Below are 27629 nucleotides of genomic sequence, written 5' to 3'. Positions count from 1 at the left end.
ATAATTTTTAGATAGCCAAATCATAATTTCATGTCTCTCTAAGAGAAAGAAAGGAATTACCTGGAGGTAGCAGTTTGCCATGTTCTAAAATACGGCATACAGATCCAAAACCTGTACCATAAAAAGCCACATGCCATTTATCAGTAACGCCACTTTTTTCTGCTTTACTTGACGATCTAGAAAATGGATGAATTTAAACTTTTAGATATTTTAAGAAAGAGAAAAATGTTGTATTTCTTCAGCATTGATACAGATATTACACATAATTGCTTAGATTTTAATCATATAACACATTTTATGAAAAAAATCAAAGAAATTTGGAAGCTTATTTATTTACTGTTAAGTAGGAAATTACTTCTTCAACAATGATTTTACTTTATTATAAGGGTTATATAAAATAAAAAATAACAATAATAACAAAATAAATAAATAAATATAGAAGAACATAATTTTTCAGCCGGCTATTTTTTTTTAACGTTTACAGATTACAAGATCCTTATCTTCCTATTAAAGGGGGGGGGGAAGAGGCGTTAAACATATGAGGCAGTAATTGACATTTTGGCTTAATTTTCAAATTGTCCTCATGCTAGTGTATGAAAAGACAGTCCAAAACTCAATATTCCAAAATCAACAGTGAAAAGATTATTTCAAAATAATTTATACAGAATTATGGAATGGATTCCATACATGGCATCCATTGGCAACTATAAAAATGACATGGATAATTACATGATCAACATCTAGAATTTTACAATTGGCCTCTACCTTAGATAAAACCAAATCCTTTTTTTCTGAAAATAGAATTTGGACAAATGAATGTCGTTTTATTTGAGACAGAAATTTTAATCTTCAAAACTGTCAGCTTTAACACAGAAAAAATTCATTCTTCATACATCTTCAGTAACAATTTTCTATAAATGCATTATGTGTTATTTTCTGAAATTCTTGTTGGTTCTGTTTTGGCTGTAATATGCTGAATGGCAACTATTATATTCAATTAATTTTGATTGCCATTATGTCTGAACTAAAGGATCAGTTATCTTTCATAGCATATGCTCTAGATATTTACCAATGAATTCAAAAAGCCTACCTTTAAGCCACAAATGATGAACTCAAATGCATATGCAGAAGTATTGTTAAACAAATGCAACTTTGTATAGTTATCAAAAATATTCATTTTAAATAAGTTTTTAAGTATTTCAATTAATATATTGTCTAATTATTTTTTTGAAAATTTAATGAAAGTTAATAATTAATGCCTTTTCTCCCTGAATCTGCCCTTTAAATAATCTTTCATGATATGTATATTATCCCAGAAATGTATAAGGACAGCTTCACTCAAACACTGATTACAAATACAGATAAGCAGTCTAAGTCTTCAAATATGCTATTTAAAATCTCAAAACATTTTACAGATTGAAGCATGAAATTTTGTATACTAATTAATGAGTGTTAAAAAAATATATCATCAATACTTTTTCAGTATGGAGGCTGTGTAAAAATTTAATTTTTGTAATTCTTTATTACTCTCCCCTACAGAAGTCAGAATATTTTTATACATTTGGGAATCTTATTTCATGAAATTTTGCAATTGAAAGTACACGTCTAATTGCAATAACTAAGAAAATACAAACTTCCACTTTTTTGGAAGTGTGTATATGTATTTTAACTGTATACATATATAACATAATGTTTATTAAATTGCAGCATTGAGAACACACACACAATCTATAAAATTCCACAGCTTATTAAATCTAATTCAAGTTTAGAAATTTAAGCTTAATACTACAACACTTAATAAATTAATTTGTTTTCAGACCATTTAAAATGAGATAAAATGCAAGTAACATTTTTGAAAAATTCCCAAATAAGGCATATTTATTAATCATATTATAAATATCAAAACTAGAAAAATTATTAAAGAATTTTATTACCTAAGTGGAAAACGACACCAACCAAAAGGTTGAGCATAGTCTCTAGGTGGGTCACCTTTTCTGAAATAAGGCTCTTCTCCTCTAGATTTATGACACATGTCACAAAAGCAAACTATGCTATCTGGTAAAAAATATATGTCTGAAAGAAAGAGTACAAATATTTGCCGTTATTCGAATTTACTTAATGAAAAATACACTGCTTATTTTAAAGAATTAACTATCAAAAAAAAAAAAAGTAAGAATTTCCAACAAATAAATGATATATATTACATTGAAATTTATATTCTGTTCAACAAAAAATCTCAGTCATCCATAAGATTTTAATACTAAAAAGCAACGAAAAAAACTTTAAAAAATTTTTATGGAAGAAAATAAAAATTGCTACTCCAATTCTCATAATTTATTACAAAATATACTGCTATACATAACAAAGATATGCATTGACAAAAAATAAATTCTGTGGATGTAGATACTATAGTTATTCACAGTTAATTAAAGTAATTTTTATATGGCAGAAATGTTTTAATAACAATTTTTTTAAAAAATAAGACATATGCATTAAGTAAAACTTGAACAATATATATATATATAACTTTTGTTGATGAAGAGTCAAATATACCAGAGGAACATATTGATTATCATAAATCAAGCATTTAAAATTTGTTAAAAATATTATAAATTGTTATACCTAATAAACCTAAAGATGTTTTGATGATTGAGCATATTCTTTGATGATCACAATTTGTGGTTGAAAGTTGACTAGAACACATAGGTTTAATGATTTTCTCACCTAAAAAGGAAAACAGTCAAGTATAATGCATACAAATTATTATATATTGATACTTCTTTTCATTGAGAGTTTTAACTAATTAAATTCAATCATAAATGGGAGATAGTATTTTCCTCTATATCTTCTAATTAAAAAAAAAAAAAAACTTAACTAGATAAATTAATAATTCTTATCAAAATATTCAACCAAATAACTTTAGTTTCAGTCACATATCAATTATTAATATACAGCCAAAAGAATATTGAGAGTAATAAGCAAAATATGTATCTTATTAGAAAAAATAAAAGCTAAAAAAATAATGATTTTTCATGGCACATGTATTTTGTTAACCTCATTATACAAATAAATATAGAGTAAAACCTCTCTCTCCATACTTAAATCAGATCCTTTTTTTTTTTTGCTTGTTTATTTTCCTCTGTAATGATTTGGAGTTTGTAAAGTTAATTAAACTCATGCCATGAAAAAAAAATTAATTAAAAATTTCTAAAACATCAGAAATATAAAAAAGTGGAAAAATATACCATCATATTCAACATTAGCCTTTTCTTTATCATCCTTTTCACTTTCTTCATCAGATGAATATGGGTCTGTCGTGAATGTAACCTAAAAAAAGAAGAAACACAAAGGGAAATTCTTATAACTAAACAGTGAAGACAAACATACATAATAGTGATCATAACAGGATAACATAATAAAAGCATAACAGGATAAAAGTTTATAATAAAAATAATCTGATACACTTAAAAAAATCAATAAATATTTTCTGATAAATATGATCAAGTTATATGCAAAATTACATCACCATCCAAAAAAATTAAGAATCAACAAAATTATTGTTACATTACCTGCTTACATTTTCCGTAAACATCAACAATTGCATATACAGGTTGGGATATGTCTTCAGCAGCAATACCCTGATCTATATTATTTATAAACAGATGAAGATTTCGCTCAGCATCAATTTTGATTCCAATTTTATGTCGACTTTTAAGATTGTTTAAACTGGAACAATACTTGGACTTTATCTATAAAAATATTAAATTATTTTTTATAAAAAGTATAGTATTGCACCTCAATAATGAAAAAAAATTATAATTACGATAATAAACATAGATGTAATATATTAATATACATTATATATATGGTAATTTCCCTCCATGATAGGGCACTCTGTATTCTTTCAATGATTGTTAGCAGCCAGAGTACAATGAGAAGTCAACTCAGAAGGATTGAGCCGAAGTTCAAAATGTTATAATTCTTTGAAAGAACCGCAATGGGAATTCTTGCATAAAAGGATGCCTCAACAAATATCTAATGTACTGTGCATAGGTGGAAAAGACCATTTTGAATATCATCACATGTCTTTCTTCATGTAATATAAATTCCTTCTTCATTATTGAATTCTCATTTACAAAAATCATCATAACCATCTTTGTTAATCAAGAAATAAAATGATTAAGCTACCCAAGTATACTGTTGCATTAAAACCTATTACACTCATATATACACTGGTGTGCAAAACTTAAGCAGCAGGTGCTTTTTTTTGGCCATAACTCTACAAGAAATCATCTGAGAGACATGAAATTCAGAAATGAGAGACAGCATTTTGTATTTAAACGATGACAAAAGCATAGTTGTGCAAAAATGAATACAATGCATATAGTATGGAATCAAACAAAAAAATGGCTTTATTGAACTCATAGTATCTCTACATATGATTGATTGTCCAAGAGGAAGAAAAACAAGATGTTCCTCAGTATGAGATATGCCCTCTCCTTACTGCAATGGTTGTTTCCAACAGTTCTTGAGATTCAACAGTTCCTGAGGTAAGAGTGCCAATTCCTCAATCAGATCTGTTTCAGTTGTTGGGTGTCCCCAGAGGATGTAATCATGCTGCAAGGCGTCTCCCCAAATCATCCCATTCGAGTGATATCTTCCCTTTCCAGTAGCTGCTGAATATCAGTAGTCTGGTGTGTGCACTGTCATCCATAAAAACGAAGTCTGGTCCAATAGCACCTAGGAACAAATGCACATGGGGAAGGATCACCTCCTTACAATAGCGATCTTCGGTTACAGAACCTCTGTCGAAAACGCGGAGCTCAGTCCGCCCGTTCAGCATAATGCATGCCCGAAGACAACTCCAGGATCACCAAAGTGGTCTCTTTCCGTGGTGTTACTGCGATGAAACCGTGCCTCGACCTCTCTCTAAATCAACTGGCGTTGAGAATCACTTACGGCAATGAAATGACTGTCATCTATAAAGAGAGTGAATGGACTCACTCCATTGATGAGATGTCCAATTTTTGAGCTCCTTACATCACTCTGCGCGGTGCCACCGATGACCAAATTTCGAACGGATGCAGCGTTCAGCACGGTTGACGAATAGGCCACCTGTATGAAGGCGTATGGCCACAATAAACAACGACGCTTGCCTCCCTATTGTTATACACAGTTGCTGAGAAGTGGCGCTTGTTGACTGGTACTGGGCTCTTTTCACCTGCAGGACGATATATCGGTCATTCACTGCAATTGTTTTCGAAGGACGGCCCCCACCAACATTTCTAACAGCTGTATCTATGGTTTGGAAGGCTTTCCAAGATCGTGAAACAACACTTTTTGTTGATTCCGAACTCTTCAGCTACACTGGTCAACTGCACCCCTCCTGAGGGTTTCCGATCATTCTTCCACGTGTGAAGTCATCCAGGTTATTTCTTCTAGCCGTATTTCATGAAGCAGCGCACTTGCAACGAATGTCTTTCATTGCGCCTCCCTTCTTCCTTTCCTTGTAGTCTTGAGCTGCGAGCGCCGACCGCACGCGTTTTCCCTAGACTCACGTCGCCTATGATGTTTTGTTCCTGACACTTGCATACGCATTACCTTTCTACTGAATTGCTGGTTTATTGTACTGATCGTAATAACCCCTTTTCTGCAATTTCATGGCTACTTTCTTAAAATTTACATTGCTGCTTAAGTTTTCAAACAAGTGCGTGCGTGTGTGTGTGTAATGATATTTTAAACTCTGACTTCAATTTAATTAATTTCCAAGATTTTACCTTAATTTAGCCCATAGCAAGTTCATTCTCTTATTTCTTGATCCAATTCCACTTTCTCTACTTAATTAATTCAAGAGAAGCTATGTAAAATTGCTGAATCGGCTAAAAGCCTAACTTTCCCACACTCCGCGTGAAAAGACAAAATACCGCTGATGAGGCAAATTCTTTTTTAAAATCGCCCTGTATTTCCACTACCTTGTCCGCGCGTGTAACGAAAATCCCTATCGAAATCTCATGATATATTATCACTATGAAGAAATATTTTCCCTATCAATTTCTCTGGTTATATAAGACCAGGGATAAAATGCCCAAGAGCTTTTTCCTCATATTCTTTTCAGCGTTCTGTGTGTGTTGCTCGTCGCTCATCGCTTGTACATATACCTGTTTCTTCAAAATGAAATAAAACGACGTCACGTAATCAAAAGTATCTTCACTGTCTTCAAACTGCATTCTGCTTCACATAAAAATTGCTTATATATATATATATATATATATATATATATATATATATATATATATATATATATATATATATATATATATATATATATATATATATATATATATATATATATATATATATATATATATATATATACCGGGTGCGGCATAAATTCGTGCAAACTTCTAAAAATTATAATAAAAAAAGTAATGCTCGAAAAAAAATTGCGATTTGCGGGAATATGTTCAGCCTTTGGATTTTGTTATTTCCCTTAAAAAAATGTATTTAAAAATGACCGATAGATGGTGCTCACACGTCATACCAAGACTGTTTATGCAAATCAGTATAGATATAAAACACAAGGCTAGAAATGGATCTGTCATTCGACACCAGTAGCATGCTGTCGCTACCGGATCGAGCATTAGTGGTTAAACTGTTCTATAAGAACGGTGAATCCGCGACTAAAGCATTGCGACAGTTACGGACGGTGAAAGGAATTCAGGCGAAGAAAAACCCAATTTCATTGAATGGGATATTGAATTTAGTTCGCCGTTTTGAGGAAACGGGAAGATTAGAGGATCGTCCACGAAGTGGCAGACCATCCGTCAGAGCAGACCGCGTCCCTGTTGTCCAAAGGGTCATGAGAAATGTGGCAGCCGAGACTTCAACGGGGAGTTCCAGTGCACGTCAAGCAGGTAAAATAACAGGAATTCCGGAAAGGTCGATCCGACGCATTCTGCGCGAAATCTTGAAACTGCCTCCGTACAAGATAGAGGCATTTCACCAGTTGTTGCCAACTGACTGCGAGAAAAGACAAGCCTTTGCAACATGGGTGCTCGCACAAATGGAACGTGACCCACAATGGTTACTGAACATCATGTGTACAGATGAATCCCACTTTTCATTGCATGGTGACGTCAATAATCAAAACAGTTGTATCTGGACGTCATCAAACCCTCGTGTGTACACGACCAAACCACTACAATCTCCACATGCGATTGTTTGGTGCGGTTTCACCTTCATTCTAGGCCTTTTCTTTTTTGAAGAGCGTTGTCCTGTATCCGGTTGGAAAACCTGTTCCGTCACTGCAGAACGCTATCTTAGGCTTTTGCAAGACCACGTTGTGCCTGCTTTGCAGCAAAGACGTGTGTTATCTTCCGTCACCTTCATGCAGGATGGTGCTCCGTCCCACGTCGCTAGTTCCGTTAAGACTTTCTCCTAGAAACATTCACTGATGACAGAGTGATAAGCAGAGGATGTAAGAATGAGTGTCCCTCACGATCGCCAGATCTTTCTCCAGCGGACTTTTGGTTGTGGGGATACCTGATGTCTCGTGTCTACCGGAACTTTCCTGCCACTATGATGGAATTGAAAGATGCCATTCAATTGGCCGTTAGTGGCATCGATGCCGACATGTTACATTCAGCTGTAATAGGCGTAGTTACGCGCCTCACTTGCTTAATACCTTGTGGTGGCGGTCATGTTGAGCATTTTTTGCTTTAAAATAAAATGTACTACAATGTTACTGTGCTCTGTTTTCCTGATTTGCATAAACCGTCTCGGTATGACCGTGTGAGCGCCATCTATCGGTAATTTTTAAATACATTTTTTATTAATACATTTTTTTATTAAATACATTTTTTTAAATACAAATAACGAAATTCAAAGGCTCTCTGAACATATTTCCGCAAACCGCAATTTTTTTCGAGCATTACTTTTTTTATTATGATTTTTTGAAGTTTGCACGAATTTATGCCGCACCGGTATATATAGAGTAGTGATAGATTTTATATATGAAAAAATTGCTTTTTGTTTAGTTTCAAATTTGACAAATAATTAATTTTCATAAAAAAATATATTTAAAATTAAATAGAAAAGAAAATCAAAACATTTTTCTATACTTTTGATACAAAGAATTTTCGACATAAATGCAGAAGTTACAAAATGCTTGAAACACTTACTTTGACACCATTATAGAAGACACTATCACCACTCACAACCCATGTATTTTCCTTTAACAATAAAGCAGACGAAGGTAAACAAATCTGGTCAGGATTTTGACATGTTACACCAATTTGAAGAGAACCAGACCAATCAGAATGAAGATTGTCAAGCTGAACCTAATACAAAAGAATGTATTAGTTTATACAATTGAAAAAAAAATGCTAAACCATTTTGAACGATATCAAGATTTTAGAAATTTAACTGGCTAATATATCCTGAATAAATCAAGAGAAGTTCTACTGAAACCAGCATTCTTTGTATTTTCAAAGAGATTGTCTCCATTTCATTTGATCTTTGTAATAACTACCAAAACAAATTTTAAGACAAATTTTCAGCAATGTCAGAATTACCTTCAGAGAACAATTACATGAAGCATTTTCAACATTCAATAAAAAACAAAATTTGAAAGTAAATATAGACATTTATTTAAAGAGTACTCAGAGGTAGATACACAAAAATGTAATTTATTTGCAAGTTCTAGTCAAATAAAATAATTTCATTTAAACCAAAACAATCTGAATTTTAAAATATCTTTAATTATTTTTTCAACATTTCCTATTTGCCAAATAAACATTGGATCAATGTAGCATTCTCAAATTAGACACAGTCAGTTTTAATATTTTGTTGACTAGATATCAAGTTGGGGAAAAAGAAATCCATTATTTTTATATTAACTTCAAGACTTTGTTTCGGATCACCAATTTTGGTCAAATGAGCACCGTTTTGTTCAATAATTTGTTGCCATTTCAAAGGTAGCTTCACATCTTTCATAGAAGTCTTGGTCCCTATTGGCGAAAAACTCTGGTAATTGATTTTCACAATCTTCTATTGATGTCAATTTCTTATCACTTAGGAAGTTTTGCAATGCAAGAAAAACATGGTAATAGCTTGGTGCCAGGTATGGACTATACAGTGGATACATCAAAACATCCCAACCAAGTTCCCGGAGTTTCTGGTAAATCAATATAGACTTGTTCGTCCTGATGGTGTTGTCCTAATGGAAGACAGCATCTTAACTATTGGCCAGTTCTAGTCAATCGTTAGCTTTAAATGATCCAGTTGTTGACAGTAGAGATCCGAATTTAGTGTTGGCCATAAAGAAAGCAACTCCTGGTTTGGCCACTGTTTGTGCTCATTAACCACACTTTGACCATGATCGTTTTCGCACAATGTTGTCGTATGTAACCCATTTCTTATCCCCAGTCACCATCCGTTTAAGAAAGGGGTCGTTTTCATTCCGTTCGGCCAAGGCTTCGCAAATGGAAATTCGATAAATCATGTTTTTTTTTATGTGTATGTGTTAATTGGTGTGGCGCTCAAACATCAAGCTTCTTGTTGCAACTTTGTGCAAATGGTTTAAAACTGTTTTATGGTCGATCTTTAGCTCCTGGACTATGCTACAACTGCTAACATGCAGGTCAGCTTCTTTAATTTCTGTGATTTTTTCGACGATGGTCCTAACTGTGCGAGGTGAAACTTTAAAATCAAAAATACCTGAAAGGAATCGGCGAAAGCAAAATAGCATGTAATTGACTAAACTGTAAACTGTACCGAATTTTCTCTTTGTTGACTTCCATTTTTAACACACTGTAACTCACAACTGCATGGACCAAAAAAAAAACATCAAAAGAATTTTTTTTTAGTGCGAAATGTCGGCTTTCCAACGAGCATAAATCTAAAATTGTTTGATCGATAATTGAAGAGATGTCGATCACTACATGCATCCACCGAAAAAATAATGGATTTCTTTTCAGCAACCCAATATCTTTTAAAAATTTGTTTATAAATTGAATCAAATTTTTTAATATTTTATAGCTTACTTGAAATATGTCTTCACACAGAAGAGCTTTGCTAGATATCACAATTCCATGATTGTAACCAGCAGTTCTACAAGCCGTTAAATTTTCATTTGATAAAAGAATATTTTTTCCTCTATTTTCATGGAAAGACATTGGAGAAGATGGAGAATAAATAACCGGAGCATTCTAAATATTGAAAAATAACAACAATAGATTAATTTTTTTCTCTAAGATATTATTAATCATTTTATCAAAATATATAGTAAAAAAAGGGCACCAAATACTTTACTATATTGCTTTACCAATAACATATAAGCACTTCATCATGAATTCATGAAATATTCCTTAATAGATAGTTTTAAACAGATCAAAAATGGATTAATAAAAAAATTTATTAAACGAGAAGATAATATCCTTTACTTTTTTTATTAAATTTGTTTAAATATGACAGTAAATGGATCAACCACTTTGCATGCAAAAGGGCTAAGACAAAACTTTAAATATTGATTTTCAATCCAAATATCCTTATTTTATAGCAAAAGTTTGAGAATTTAAAATTAATTGCAACAGCTTTAGAATGGGATCCTTCTGAAGTGTAACAAATGACAAATATTCTTCTTGCAACACAAGATAATAAGATACTTAGAATATATCATAAAATCTACGAAAATCTTGCATCATATTCAGTTACACAAAGATGTTATAGACTTTCTACTCATTCACTGTCTCTTTTGAGTTAAAATTATTGAACAAGATAGTGAAGCTTACAGAAACTCATGCCAATGTACAACTGTACCATTTGATTAATCATACTGGCATTCCATTTTGAAACCATATGAAGGTTTAAAAATAAACTTATGACTCTAGACAAAATTCAAACAATAAACAACAATATGTGAGGAATTCATTTTCAAAATTTTCAATTTACATAATTGTAAAAGCATTTGTGATTCCACAGGTCAAATTTAACTTTAACTTAACATTCTATTACGACTTGCAGGCACAGTGAAATTAAGATCCTAATTTGCAATCCTTTAAATACAGAGCAAAAGATCATACTCTATTGCACAATTTATGATTTAAAAGAGACTTGTCAGGAATTGAAATGCTTTGGAAAATAGAAAAAATTTTTTAAACCATTGAAAGTAAATACATCAGCATATATCTTGCTATGAAAGGCAAATTCTAAAATTTTTCTTGTCTTTTCTAATTGTCCTTCTTTATGTTGTTAACATTACTTTCATACAACTAAATTTAGCAAAAATAAAAAACATAATGTTTAATCATATATTTGCTCAAAAGTATGATCAATTAAAATCTGATCATATTACTTTAATTCCTTCAGATTCACATTAAACAACAAAATGTATGCAGACTCATTAATCATTTGACAAAATAATAATATTAATAAATACTACATGAAAGCATATACTGCCACACTAATATTTGAATATATCGTGAATATGCATTAAATAAGAAAGTTTCAATATCAATATTTACAAGTTTTTCATATAATAAACAAATACATACAAAAGGTTAAACAAGGTGTGTAGACTAATTTTATCTTAAAAACAAGGACTTTATAAGTACTTTTTAGGAACCTTTAGAGGAAGAAAAAAAATCAATGTTAACCTAATATTTTTTAATATATACCTATAAATTTGAATGAGATAAATTAAGTTGCATATTAAATAAGTAAATGTCCACTTTTATAAAATTATAAACATAAAATAGAAGCAGGAATTATTGAATACTTTTCACCAACATTGAAATTAAGTTATTTAAAATGCTTTTTTAAAGGCAAATTTCGTTTGAAAAACTTATTAAGAGATTTTTGTTGCATATCTTAAATTATTTAATTACACTGTAGTTAATAGTATAAGGGGGGGGGAGGTAATATTGCAACTCCATTAACATTCCTCAAGCAAGGTTAAGAATATAAGTAAACGAATCTAGAATATAAAAATCATGTTAATGAAAGAGGAATAATCTTTTATTTATATATTTAATAAAATTATATTAAATATGTAAATAAAAGATTATTCCTCTTTCAATATTTTTCCAAATACTTTCAATTCGCTCAATTTTTTCATTAACTTTTCCCAACCAATTAATTTCATTAGTAATGAAAAAATTCTGGCTCATCAAAAAAGTAAGTGCAATAGTTTTATGTTTCAGTAATTTCTTTTTTCAAGAAAAATTTTGTTTTCCATAAAAAAAAATCAATAAATCAGAGTCTAACTTTCTTTTTGTCATGGACACCTATTCCTTTCGGAATTTGTTTCCCCAAAAGTAGGCAATATTTTGAATCTGCTGATACTGTTAACTATTACAATATTTTAACAATGTTTACCAACTGGATTCTATTAGACTACTTCATGAGGATATAGAATACATGTTGTGAAACATGATATTTTTCATTCAAATTTTCCACTTCAATATTCTAATCCAAGTCCTCTTTCAATAAATGCCTGTTCACGAGAGAATATTTTGGCAAATTTCAAAGCTCTCCACAGTTATAAGAACAATAATGAATTAAAAACCTCATCCAATCTCATTTTCCTGGCAGGAAAATTATCGAAATCGAGTAAAGGTGACTTCACTAGAAAACCAACAAACTACATGAATACATCTTCATACAATCTTTTATCATTTCTAAAGAAAGTACAATGTAGAACATGATATATTCTTTACTCTTACTTGTTATTTACCAAAACAACATTTCTTACTGATGCATTAGCAGTTTACTGAAGGAATAATTACAACTGAGAAATTTTCTTTTAAAACCACATTTGTTGTTTTACTAACTTACATAAATCATATACAAAAAAAGGCAAAAGGTGGGTCATTGCTGATATATTTAAAGAAATGGCTTAATGCGCCTGCCATAAATACATATGAAACCAGCTGAGAATGTCTCATCAATGCATCATTACATGCTTCCTAATGAAGATTATAAACCCTCAAACTGCCATACAAAATCGAGACCTTAAGCATGATAGAGAATCAGGGTGCATGGTGACAAACTGCCACAAAAATTAAGTACCTTTAAGCACCTTAGCCTCAAAAGTTAAGCCCCTTTGTATAATTATGCATACATTAGCTGCATATTTTCTTAGCATAGTATTTTTTTTTTCTGTTTCATAATAAGACATAGTTTTTTTTATTGAAAAAATTCTTAAGAATTAATTTTAGATGCTTATTTTTTAAATTTTAATATTTATTTCTGTATTTGCACAGCATTTTCTATTGTAAAATTATGCTCTGTTGGATTTCACAAAAGCATAGAAATAATTATAAAAATGAAAAAAAGTATAAATACAAAAAAAATTAAGTCAACCTTTATAAGATCTGAGAGATTTTTCAACATTTCTTAAAATTAAAATATTAGATAGATACAACATTTTTGAAAATGTTGATAGTGATGTAAAAGCTCAGCATGACCACAAATTTTGTATTTAATTTTTATATAAGCAACAACAATAAGGATCCAACATGGCTGGGATAGAAAGAGTAAATTTCTCCCTGCACTGATGCATTCTATTAAGTAATTTTATTTGAGATCTTATAAAGCTAAGAATTAGAGCATTCCTATGTCTATCATGATACGACTGGCAAAATGGCTATGAAATTGATGATAGAACAATGCCATGTTCTAAATAAGTTTTTAAAATCATTTTCTAATAGAAAGTCATAGCAGCGTTGACAAATTATCAGACTAAAAAGAAATTGTCTCATCGTCTCTCATTTCTTTTTTGTACGTTAAACGTTCCTAAAATTTAATGAAAACCTGCTTTCTAACTTATAAGAATAAATTCTTACTTAAAAAAAAATTCCAGAAGAAACATTATATATATATTATGAAGAAATGAAAATGCTTTAACAAGTCCTGGAAAAACAAATAACGGAAACAAATTCATGAAGTCATAAACAAGTCAACTCTGTAGTTAGAACCAAAACCAAAATAAGTCGGCGAGAGCGTTTCTCCTAAAATTTTCTCACATTCTGATAGAAAATGCCTAGCATGGCATTGGCTTAAAATAGTTACAAAATATTAACCTTAGGAGTGAATAAACATAATTCTATCGTTCTTACTGATTCTATGGTGTGATCGTTGGCAAGTGTTTTGGGATTAATCTCTGGCATGCTGTTGAAAGTATCCGAAAAGTGAATTTGGGCTCCAGGCGCATTCTTCCCAATTGATTAAAACAAAAATTTAACTCAAAACTACACACATAGTCACAAAATTATATACCAAATTTGATATATTTAGGTCATTGCATTTTTGAGTTATCGCGTTTACGTTTTTGAAAGTACAGACCAACATAAGGTGACCCTCTTTGGATTTGGCTCAAAATTTGACAGATGTTTATACTATAGATATTAAATCTGTGTACCAAATTTTACCTATCTAGCTCTCTTCGTTTTGTAGTTATTATGCTAACTTATATTCGAACAGTCGGATAGACATATTTCCTCTAAACAGATGTTGCTGAAGATTTGATCGAAATCTACAAGTCCAGTGTGAAGACGTATACCAAATTTCATCCATCCAGCTCAGAGTGTTTTTGTGTTATATTTGTCCTAGACAGACGTTTTTCGAAAATGTATTTTCGAATTCAATGAGGTATGAAACGTGGAGATTCATTAAAATCTCGAGTTCAAATTTTTGGGCGATTGCAGTACTTTCTTTAAATTTTGTATACGAGAAAATAAAAATGCCAATTGAAGTATTTTTTTTAAAAACTCTTTCTTGAAGCCAGCGCGAGACAATATATCGCATTATTTCAAAATTTAACAAATGAAGAATTTTATTCATTGCACATGCTTTAAAATTTAAGGTTAATTAAAAGTAAAGAAAGCTTTTTTTTTTCTTTTACTTCAATTTTAACAGCTACAGAATAATGTGATTCACGATTCGGAGAACAAAACATTTTGAATTTTATTACCATCAAAATCTTTGTTAAAAACTGTGTCCAAAATTAATTTCTAAGAAATTATTTAAAAAAATTACATTCAATCAAACAAAATTTTTATTATTCAAAAGCTATTCTTTTTTAACCTTTAAAACGGTGTTAAAATAATTTTTATGCGATAATGTGCTTTGATGTTACGATGAAAACACATTAAAATTCTATTTTTTAGTTAAACTTCGAATTAAAAGTTTGAGAAATGAGTTCTTAGTGTGCGTTTAATGTCCCAAAAATAACTTCTCAAATTTCATGCTCCTAACTTTAATGGCTTTATGCTAGACTTTGCTCAGGAGAAGACTATACATAAAGAGAGATTTTTTAATTTTTTTTATTATTTTTTAAAAATATTTAAGTACCAGATACAGAAGTTTCTTCTTTTTTCTTAATCAAAACAAATTTGGCAAGATTAATCCAACAAATAAAAATATTCAAATGGACGGAGACATTAAAAAAGCGGCTTCAAGTTAAAATTTCATTATACTAGATTTTAAGCGACTAACTAACGTAATTACATACCGCAATTAATTAAAATTCAATATAGCATACAGTAGAATACCTGTAGTAGGTCGTTCAAGCGATTGCTCAAAAAAGACATATTAATGAAAATGACGATCGAATATGTTAGTGTTTTTAAAGCAGTTTTTCCCATGTTCGATATATCGTTTTGGTGCATCAAATTCATCCTGCTATTTTTATATTTTCTGTTGATCGGACCATATCGCATATTCTTCTTTAACAACACATAAAAGTTTAAATATATACTTAGCAGGCATAACTTAAATAAATTCTTCAACATCTAAAACATAAAAAATTGAAAAGTTTTTCGATTCGCAAAAACTATGGCATAGTACGCATTTCGTTCTGTCACTTCCAGAAAACTATTCCAGTATTTTATTAAACGGCAATGTACATTGATTCAAAAAGGGTGGAAAAAAAAGTCGGGGGGGGGGGAGGAATTAGGAAGCGTTATCTTAATATGCGCTAGAACGCCTGGAATTTTTTTGTCTTTTTCTTCGAATTTTTTCCTTTTTTTGGTTTTATTTTTCCATACATCCGGTAAACAAGACTTTAGGACCATGATTTCGAATTATCATATTCAACTAGTGCCAACTTGAAATAAAACAAAACGAAAAGCTTTCTTCGTCTTCATGAGAAAATTAAGCACTTTTTAGGGACCTTTACTGAAAATTAAGCACTTTTTATGACACTAAAGCACCCTGTGAATGCCATGATTACACAGATTCTTATTTTGTGAGTCTCAGTATAGAACGAAATAAATAAATAAATAAATAAAAAAGAATACCGATTATGATCTGATTTTTTCCCCGTCCAGTTAAATGCAAAATTTATGACAAAGCTACAATTTTAGAAACAAGATAACTTAACAAATTTCTTTTATCTAAGTTGTATTTTTTGTTACTTTGTTCAGTGTTTACATGTATATGAACATACAGATCTACAGATAGTCAATTCATTGACGGATTGGGTTCAGAATTTTGATATTGATCTATACTTCAGAAGCTAAAACTGTGTGCCACATTTTACCACGATTTTGTTGTTTGAAGCTATCCTGTTTACTTGTACTCAAACAAACAAAAAACAATAGGAATGGATTTTATTCAAAATTTGGTTGAAATATGTAAATTCCGTATTAAGAAATTCCAGCTCAAAGCGTTTTTTCAAATATAATGTTCACAGATAGACATAATACCAAAAATGTGTTATTTGGAGATTTTAATCATGGAGATAGGGCAAAATACTGCATTCAAATTTTTTTGGCTATTACAATTCTTTCTCTTTGAATAGTTCATACACAAAAAAGTAAAAAGGGAATTTTAATAGCATTAATTTATTTATGATATCTTTTTACAAGAGTAATAAATGACTTACAAGTAACTTTTGTGCATCATGAACATTTTGCTTTATCTTTTATTTTTGGAAGCCTTGAATCATTTAGTGTATTCACTTTAATAAGTCCATAATGAATCAAATGCACTTTTTACAACATATCGTTCAGAAATGCTAAATTTTTGCATAAGAATGAAATGAAATAAAAACGTTTAAATAATTCACTAATGGAAAGTCATTAAATGAAATATAACTAACAAATGTTCGACAAACAAGTATTCACATGCAGAACTGCAAGGATGAGATGAAGTTATTCTTCAAAACAGCTTAAATACATACAATTATTTCTAAAAAGAAGGAATTTTCCCCTTATCTAAAAAACCAAAAAGTGGTAAAAGAAGAGTCAAGTAAATCGAAAGGTTAAATTTTCCTCATTCTATTAGTATATCCCTAAACTGAGGTAAAACCTTTTTTCACTGACATCCGGATTCATTAAACATTGAAAGATTCTTCACCACAAAGAAAATAGAACCTATAATCAGAGAGGCCTCAATTGCTGAAATGATTTTTTTTTTTCCATCAGAAGAAAAACATACATACCTAAATAAAAAAGAGCACTTTTAAGGCCCTTATATCATAAATAAACAGTTTTTAAGGACTTTTAATGATGTTACACACCCTGTTTAAAGTTAATAATTATAATAATGAGGAAAAGAAAATATCTCTTAAAATATGACACTGCTTACCACATTAGACTTTTTCTCTAAATTTCGAGAATCGGCATTTGTAGAAAATCCAGCATTTTGAACCATGATGCTTTCTACAGACCCATATACATCAGCAACCATTCTTAATTTCTATATAAAATAATTAATTCACAGATAATAATGTTTTTTAATAATTCTCTGAGGAAAAACGCCTGCAAGTTTAGTGAAAAGTAAGTGAGAATTTTATATACAGAAATATAATTTAATATCACAATAACATGAAATCACAGTTAAAATTCAGAATAATATAAAAATAATGAGTTGATAATTATTTTAAAAGAAATGTTTTTTTCTGCATGTAGTCGATTGTTTGAAAAGGAAAATCACAATAAATATATTACAAATAAATGCAAGAATCTTGTAAATTATAGTAATGCAATAAAAAAAGTTAGTGTTAGTTTTCAAAACACAATTTCATGTGTACAAATGCATCAAATATCTTTTATAATACAAATTAAAAATAAAAGTTCACAAAATTTTATGAAAATCAGTTTGATTGATGTTAGATTGATGATTCACATGTAATTATACATCGATTTCATTCCATTGCTTAAAGCTCTCAGAAATAAATCAACAATTAAATTTATAAATTTGGCGAAGGCAAAATGCCATTCAATGACTCCTTATATAGAATTTCTCTTAGAATATGGAAATTTGCAATTGCTTTCTTTTTAAAAACATTTTAATATCAGTTGATTTCAACTTTCCCTCATTAAAACAAAAAAGAGATTAGTTTCTTAAATTATACATACATTAAATAATAATGAAATGATTACAATTTATACATAATAGATTATTTGAGAATGCTAGAATAATATTCTTGGGATTTCAAGAATTTAACTAAAAAAATTATTTTAAGTTAATAATGCAGAATAAAATGATTAAAAATGAAAATGAAAAATTTCTGCTAAACAATCATAATACAATAGTTTTATTCAAGACAATTTATGTCATTTTGTTTTTAATTATTACTTGTTTATATTACCTTAGGCATATTAAAGGCAGCCACTCCTAAATCTACTCCATTGATGAAAAAATGTAGACTGTTATCATTACAAATTTTCACACCAACACTATCTCCAGCCTGTAAATAAAACACAATTCTTTAATTTGTTTCAAATATTTATCTTATACAATTAATGAAAATAAAAAAAACTTTAAATGTAATGACAGTCATGACAAACAAATTAGTAAACCACTAAGATAGATTGAAAATATTTAAGAAAGGAAAGCAAAAAGTAATTCATTTTTAGGTGATTTTCAATTGAAAAAACAAACATGTCTTAGAAATATAAACTCATGGATACTAAACTAATAATTCAATCACTTGAAAGACAAAATCTGAAAGCATTTTGAGTCAAATGTAAAGATTTTCACGAAAGCTCATAAGCATTTGGTTCAATGATTTACTTTACTAATTTTTGCAAAATGTGTTTTAAAATAAAATTCAACTTCCAACCAGGATAATTTAAAAACAGGTCATTTGGTCTAAAAAGGATTCTACAAAGCATTCAGATTTTTTTTCTTCTCTGAATACAGTATTTGATTTTCTTCAGTTAGATTAATGTCACATTTCAAAGTAATATAAAGCCTTTGCAGGCAGAGGCGTTATAAATTTGAACTGTGAACAGATGACATTTGAACTAGCACACAACTTTCTAAATCTCTGCACCAAAGTTGCAGGAGGTCAAAAGTTTAACAGATTTAATATGCACCAGGCTTGTGTGTATAATGGATGTGTATATGGATAATAGGTGCACTTATAGGAGAATACTTGACCTAAACCTGTGACCTTCAATCCTTAAGTCCAAATTCAAACATTTGTCCAATTTTAAATACTGGAAAAATTCTTTATAGTTGAAAAACACCCATGAGTTTGCAAGAAATTCACATCTTTCATGACTAGCGAACACCTATAGAAGAATTGCTTGAGTAAATTAAGGAAACTGCAGAAAAAAATTTGACAAAACACTACAAAATCCTTTATTTCATCCATATTCTTTATGCAAATAAAGACAACCACTCTTAATATTTCTTGTTTAGAGGTTCAACTTGTAATACAAAAGCCAGAGCCTTGAATGTCTCTCCTTTTAATTTATTAATTTACTTAAACATTTTATAAATTATAAAAAATGTCAAACATCAGGATAATTATTTCTGTAAAATTGAAAGTTTAAATAATTACTTATGTGTTCCGAGTGATTAATGCTACTAACATCTCATTAATTATCATTCATTGTCATACAATTAAAAAAAATTCTTAATTATAAGGTAAATATAACAAATTAAAATAATTAAAATTTTTTGAAGCATTGTGATGATACAAATTAATTATACATCATTACACAACTTATTTTCAGACACTACATTATTATCCAAATTAAATAGCGTCAATCAATTGTTCAAAATCACATTGCTTTTGCTCCTCATAAAAATGCAGAATTTAATTTCTGTAAATAAAGCTAATAACACATATTTTCTAACTTATAAAGATGACATCTTTAAGGTAAAGGAAATAGAAAAATGATATTCATAACAATTTAAATTCCAAAACCATAAAGAAGAAAAAAATGAAACCAATATATTATATGAAATTTAAAGAGTAACATATGTAAAATGATGATATTACAGCAACTTTTGCTTCTTTGAAAATTTCTTTATCTTTCACTAAAAAAACTGAAAAGTACATAATACAAATATTACAATTTTTTTTCTGTATAAAACTAATTAATTATAACAAGATTGACCCACCATGACATGTGGAAGATATAGAGCATAGTTCCTCTTAATCACTTCACTATTTTTGTACAAATGAGAATCCAGAATTAACCATGTATCACAATCATTAAGCCCTAAGGCACATGATGGTAAGTCAGACTGATCTTCAGGCTCATAGGTAGTTACACCATATCTCAAAGTACCACCCCAAACAGTATTAGCAGTATATATGTGAACCTAAAATAATATTGTTTCATTTATAAAACTACATCCATAAAAAAATAATTAATAAATCAGATATAGCTTACTAACACAGACTAAAAAAATAATACTAATTAAAGACATAATAAATAAATCAGAAAATAAAAGATTCTACATAAACTATTCCCTAATTATTAATTACATGAAAATAAATAAAAATTTTCAGCATATTCTTATTTAAAAGCAATAAAATTTAACACATACTAACTATACATTTGATAAATTAATTATACAACTTTTATTACTAATAATAATGATCCTTAATTTTTATAAAATTAAGAATCCTTACCACATCTAAGTGGAAAAGTTATATATTTACATACAAAAATACATATACATACATAAAACAAAAAATTCAGCTATAGAGACTTATTTAAAAAAAATTGCAGTCATGATAAAAACCCATAAATCAGTTTAATGTTGCCTTGAGACATTATTGAAAACAGAAGAATTAATTGTTTCAAAAAAGTACAATATGGATTTGAGACATAAACATCTTTAAAAAGACTTAGCATGTTTGATATTAAACAGAAATGATAAAGAAAAGCAGTTAACATGTTCAAAGCTTATATCACAATTCAGGAAAGGTGTTTCCTTCACTTCAAAAATGAAAGTGAAGAATTGCACATCTGTCATTTGGGAGCCTAATATTGAATAGTAAAGAAGATAAATCTATGATAATTAAAATTAATAGATTTTGAATAAAATAGACAGCTGAATTTAACACTTATGGATATAAGGTGTTTCAAAATGCAGTATACAGATTGTTAGGGAAAGTAGGAAGTACAAACATAAGCTAAACTTTCATAGGAGAGTATAACTTGAGATACTAAATTAATAAGTTTAACAGAATTAAATTTCAATTTTAGCTCTAAAAATTTAAATTTTCAATTGCACACACACACGTCACAGTTTAAGAAGAAAGAGATGGTAGACATGTACTTTTTGAATGCAGTGACAAAAGCGGATGAGCAGCTGGAAATATTTTAGAAAGGGTTTGCTAATCTACATACCAATGCTGTAAAGAATGTATAACTGTGAATGGTAAGTAACTTTATATACTTTTAAAGTATAAAATATTCACTAATATTGAATTTACATTCATAACTGGTTTGCCATTTTTGTATTTTCATATATCTTTTAACTCAGTTAGGTTCAGTTGGCTAATATATGTGCATCCAATCTCCATTAATAGCTTGCACATTGAATTTTAAATCAACTTGTGAACATGAAGAAATCTTAAATAACACAAAAAAAACATGGTAATATACATAAATCATATAAGCGATAAACTGTAAAAAAAGCGAACAAATCAGTGCTTACTTCATATAAATATTCTTTTTCTAAGTGTTTAGAACTAAAAACCAATGCATGATCATAATCCTGATTTCGAGTGGCCAGAACACCAAAATAGTCGAGCGAAATATTGATCCCAGTTATAGAATGGAAGGAAAAAGGTGGTTCAACTGCACATAAAGATATTGTCGATGAAAAAAGATAAAATAGATAGAACAATATTAAAGCATACTATATTGTTAAAAAACATTCCAATTGAAAGCAAGAATAATTACTCCAATATAAACTAAATAAATAAGATCAAAATTATATTGCTTACAATTAATTAGATTAAGAATTACTATAATTTACCTATGTCATCATTGGAGTGTTCTTCTAAACTATCATCCGCATCATCAAAATATAGTAAATGAGGATCATAGACAGTTGTACCACGTGGTCTTGAAATTTCATTGTGATCTGTCTCTGCCTTTATGGCTTGGGAATTTTTTCTTTCTCCCACAGAAGATGGCTGACTATGAAAATAAAAAAAAAATTTAAATGATATTCAGCAAAAGAGAGTAACAGATATTAATTCTAATATAATGCAGAAATGGTAGAACTTTATAGTAATATCTAATAAATAGTTCAAATGAGAAAATTTTAAAAAGTTTTATACATAACAATTAATGTGAAATATATATCACAATGAAAAGAAATTTAAAAAAATACTAAAATGTTTTTAGATTTAAATCTAAAAAATTACAAACTAATTAAAATATATGGTAAAATGAATATTAATATGAAATAAAAATACACTATTATACAATAGATTTAATGCTGGTAAATTAATGTTAACATTTTAAGCCAAAAAAAATAAAATAAAGGAACATAATAAAGCAGTAATTTAACTGAATACTGTTAAAAAAACAAAAAGATTGATTTTTAAAACAGAGTAACTTGATTATGACCTTAATTAATAACTTCTTTAGTCATAACTGAGTTAGCTCCATTTTGATAATCAGTTCACTTTTGCCATACTTTAAACAGCATAGAAATGATAGCAATATATCGAAAGCAATGAATAAAGATGTGTAGGAAAGATACTATAACTAGGACAATTGAAATAAGACAATTTGCAAAGTTGAACAGAAACAAGCACTGGAGATCTACAGTAACAAATGGATTCAACAGAGAAAGGACAGACATTTTCAAGAATGCTTTCATAAATTTTATTATATTAATGCATCGTGGAAAGAAATGCAACCATGAATATACTAGATGTTATTCAAGCTATAGTAAAACAATTTGTTGGATTGAAATGAGCAAACTATTTTTCTGCATTATCTTTAATTACGTTTCCAACAAAGCATTTTCCATCTACAAGCTCTTGTTGAAAGGATAGGATATGTCATTATTTATCTTTGCTCTCTATACATATATATATATAATAAATGTGCTTTCTAAAAAATCATACTCAAGATTTTGTTGAAAAAAAAACACACATACAATCCTTTAAATGTACCTTTCCTTTAATTTACAAAATGCAAAACTACATAACTGCAAAAAAAAAAAAAATGAACAAATTCTCTGCATTTTATATTGTATTAATATTAATGCAGAGCCAATGAAAAATGTTCATTTAATAAAATAAGAATGTTTCAAATACAGAAATTTTTAAATTCATGTAAAATATACTTTAAATTAGGTACAAAAAATGCAATATAATATTGCTGAATGCTTGATTAAAATTAAAACTGACACAGCTTTTAATACAGATAATGTTACATATGTTGTTGATAATATAAAGAATTATATATAGAAGGATTACCTCCTCAAAAAGAAATATGCCCAAAGGAATTCAAAAACCAAGGAATAATAATAATAATAATAAATTGGTATTATAGTAATATTGAAATTACAGTAATAACTTTTGATCTTTTGAAACACTTGCCTATTAATTTGCATTTATCATTAGAAATTGCAGAACTATATACTAGGTTAAGAGAAGCCTGAAAATCAGGTAAGTGTTACAACACTCATAAATAATTAAAATTGTAGTGTTATATGGGGCATAAAGACAAAAAGCATAGTAAAAAGATTTTTTATGATTCAAAATTAAGTAACAATATCTGGAAAACCACACTAGGCTCGGCATTTTTATTTATTTATTTACTTGCTTTTTTTTTTTGTAAAATCTCCTTTTTATAGAAAAAAATATTTAGATACGAGTCACATACTGATTACATATGAATATTTTTCAATATTACCTAAATAGGAACTGATCATTTAAATAAAAAATTCATGAATGTACTTAATTTAATATGTTATTCAAAACAATCTGCTATATTACAATATTCGTTTTACAGTTTATCTGCTATTACTTATATTTTTGAACGAATGCTTGATATGGTTTGGCGCTACATGACATTGTCATTATGAGAGCAGACAGGAAAAAGCTCTAACAGTTGGTTATAAAAAGAATAAATAAATAAAGCTTTTTTTGTATGTGTAAAATTGAATTTTTTTCAGGAAAGAAACCTATACAGATACTTAAAAAGTAAAAATACTAAATATAAATATATGTATGTAAAAAAATAAAGCAAAAAGTCTGATTAGAATTGAGAACTCGTGTTGTTCTGATACTGCACTTGAAGCAAAATTCCAATAGTTAGAAATAACATTTTTTTGTGTAAAATCGTATTTTTTCAAGAAAGATACTTACATATAAAAACAAAACCTTACCTAAATATATTTTGATCCAAACCGTTAGAGCCGTTTCTGAGATACACGATTATATATATATATATATATTATTTCATAAATATAAGATAAAAATGACGTCTTATATTTATGAAGTGCAGTTCAGTTTTAAAATACAAATATCAGATTTATCAAATTGAGCCCTTTCAAATAATACATTTAATAATTTCAATAACAAAAGTTATACCTGTTATATCACATCATAAAAATATAGAAAAAGATAAATAGCATAAGTGCAGCATTTTAATTAAAAGAATTATTATCAAAGAAAAAGAGAAAAAAGATTAAAATTTAAAAATGTAAACTGATAAATATTAATAATTAATATAATTTACCTCATCTGTAAGTCTTCCAAATAATTTGAAACAGAAGGAGAATTTGTATCCTCGTAAAATACTGGTGATTCTAAAGAAAAACAGTATCAACATTAGTAGCACAAGGCATTTTTAATATTCATTATAAACAATTTTTAAAAAATTTGTTAAATTCAAAATATAAATTTTACAGACCTGATGAACCCACTATTGAGGCTTTAATTGCTTGTCCATATAGATCAATGACACCATAAACATTACTAGGGATGTTTGAAGCTGCCAACCCTTGATCAATACCATTCACAAAAAAATGAAGACTGCCATCTTCATAAACAATTAAGCCAATTTTGTCTCCTGCCTAAAGAATAATAAGTTATAGAGAAAAAAAAATATTTAAATGATTAAAAGTTGGGTAATAAATGTATTACCAGAGAGCCATTTTCAACCATTTTACTATAAACATTTTGAAATTCCGAAATATGATAGCATACACATACAATGCAAATGGAATTTTCGAAAAATGAAACAAGCAGCAATAAATTTAGATGTATAAATAAAAATACCCCCACAAAATTGTACCGAATGAATTTTAAAAGTACTCATAGCATTTAGAATTTTCAGTTATTTTTAAAATTGATTTGCAATTATATATATTTCTTCATGAAAGTATGAAAAAGTTTATTATTAATTATAATCTAATGAGTTTCACAAAACATAATGTTTGCTTATTTTTATGGTATATTTTCTCTTATTAAATCTTTTTCAATCAATATTATTGAATCCCTGGAATAAAATAATTATGCTTACTATATGGAAATATTTTTCCTTTACTCTAGTAATAAAAATACTTTATTACTAGAGTCAGATTTTATATTATTTTCATTATTATTAAAGTATGCTGACAAAAATGACATAAGAATAATATCTAAATAAAAAATTTAAAAAAAATTAACATTTATTAGATGTGAAGAATACAATAAAAAAATACTAACTTTTAATTTATCAAGATCATAACCATAATCATCTGTTATTGTTGTACCATTGTACATAACACCATTCCTATTCATCATCCATGTGCCAGAGCGGACAACTGTCATGGTTGATGGGAATTTAAGTTCTTCAGCAGAATGAATGGTGACTCCAATTTCAATAGAACCAGCCCATTTCAACACTACTTGTTCAAGAAGCACTTCAAATATTTCACCAGGTTTCAAAGGTCGGTTTGTTATTACTACAGCATTATTAAAATCATCCAAAGAACTGCATCAAACAAAGGAAATACATAAATTAATTTAAGTACCTGAATATACAAGGTTATTTATAGAAGAAGATTCAAAATTAAAGAATTAATTGGATGTAGTGCTCTGTTTCGATAATCTTTATTTTGATTCATTTTATCTCTTGTACAAATTAACAGCAAAAATAAACTTACATGGCTACATTCTCTAAATAATTCTTGCATATGAAATGATTTTAAAAGTTGTAACATAAGTAGATGATGTTTTCAACATCAATGCAATGAAAAGTGATTGTTTTATAACTCATGTTTTTCTACACTAACTGTACAAAAACTCTTAGTTCTACACTTAATTAATCTTTTGTGATCATTTTAAATTTATTAAGATTGGGTGAGAAATTTTCCAAAAATGGTAAGAGAAGGCTAATATATAATATAAGTAGAGTTTTTTTTTTTTTTCAAGTTTGCCACAAGAACAATTTTATATTTTAATTTCCATTAAGAAGCTAAATATATTCATCTAACTAAAACATTTTCACATTCATTATTTATATTACTAGAAAGCTATTTATAAGGGACTTTATAATGTGTTGTTACAACTGGAAATTAGAGAAAACAAGTATTACCTTCCTGAATTAATTAATTGAATATTTTTTTTAGGAAAATGCAACTTACTTTGGTCTATAAGCTGTTCGTCCACCATTAGTTACACGTACATGAAGTCCGCAATTATAATGAAATAATAAATCATCATATCGCAAGCCTATTCTCTGATCTAAAAAAAATTTTTTAAAAAAATTACTTGACGAGAATTTAGACTAAAAATTTCCCATGAGAGAAAAATAAATTTTGCTGCTAATCATTAAAAGGCGAACAAGGTACCATATAACATTTTATCTACATTTAACAGATTTTTGAATTTAACAATAAAAGTAGCATAGAATTTATAGTACAGAACAAAAATACATGGATGAAGTTATTATTATTGAATTATAACCAGAAAGCAGGATGTAAAAGCAATCAACAATTTTAATAACCTTGCAGCTTTTAAAGTTAGTAATTTTAATATCTGGAGATGTGAAAAATTGTTTCTTCTTTCATATATGATAATCACAATATCATTTTTTATGAGGCATAATGTTGTTAAATTCACACATATATACATATGCACGCAAAGGTTGAAGTCCTTTTAGCTCTTTAAATTCAAAATGGCATAATTTTGTAGAGTTAGGAAAATATGTTTTTATTATATAAACATATATGTAAAGTAACTATGCTGGATTTACTAATATAGTTACAGCACCCCTTGCGACAAAATAAGGAAGTTATAAAAAATGATTCAAATAATGATGATTGACTTAAAAGTCAAATTAACAAAATGTATTCTATACAATAAAAAAAACAGGAACAGTTTTACCAATCTCCTTTATTTTTTCTGTAAATAAAAATAA

The 27629-nt window shown here is 28.6% G+C and overlaps 1 protein-coding gene across 1 annotated transcript in view; it reads right to left on the bottom strand.

The window, feature by feature from the left end:
- The window catches only part of LOC129988886 (neuralized-like protein 4), a 57127-nt gene that overhangs the window by 6348 nt on the left and 23150 nt on the right, over nt 1-27629 (bottom strand). Inside the window, exons 7-22 of the mRNA XM_056097168.1 lie at nt 26854-26953; nt 25934-26201; nt 25137-25299; nt 24963-25032; nt 22237-22400; nt 21913-22055; nt 20362-20565; nt 18596-18694; nt 17590-17700; nt 10044-10208; nt 8181-8339; nt 3570-3749; nt 3246-3327; nt 2623-2724; nt 1935-2073; nt 61-176 (exon numbers count right to left, since the gene is read on the bottom strand). Coding sequence (XP_055953143.1) covers nt 61-176; nt 1935-2073; nt 2623-2724; nt 3246-3327; nt 3570-3749; nt 8181-8339; nt 10044-10208; nt 17590-17700; nt 18596-18694; nt 20362-20565; nt 21913-22055; nt 22237-22400; nt 24963-25032; nt 25137-25299; nt 25934-26201; nt 26854-26953 — 2265 coding nt within the window. The remainder of the gene's footprint in view (nt 1-60; nt 177-1934; nt 2074-2622; nt 2725-3245; nt 3328-3569; nt 3750-8180; nt 8340-10043; nt 10209-17589; nt 17701-18595; nt 18695-20361; nt 20566-21912; nt 22056-22236; nt 22401-24962; nt 25033-25136; nt 25300-25933; nt 26202-26853; nt 26954-27629) is intronic.

The sequence above is a fragment of the Argiope bruennichi genome, chromosome 10 (assembly GCF_947563725.1).
Source record: "Argiope bruennichi chromosome 10, qqArgBrue1.1, whole genome shotgun sequence".
Classification (NCBI taxonomy): domain Eukaryota; kingdom Metazoa; phylum Arthropoda; class Arachnida; order Araneae; family Araneidae; genus Argiope; species Argiope bruennichi.
Note: the sequence above shows the minus strand (reverse complement) of the source record. Positions and strands in the feature narration are given on the sequence as shown.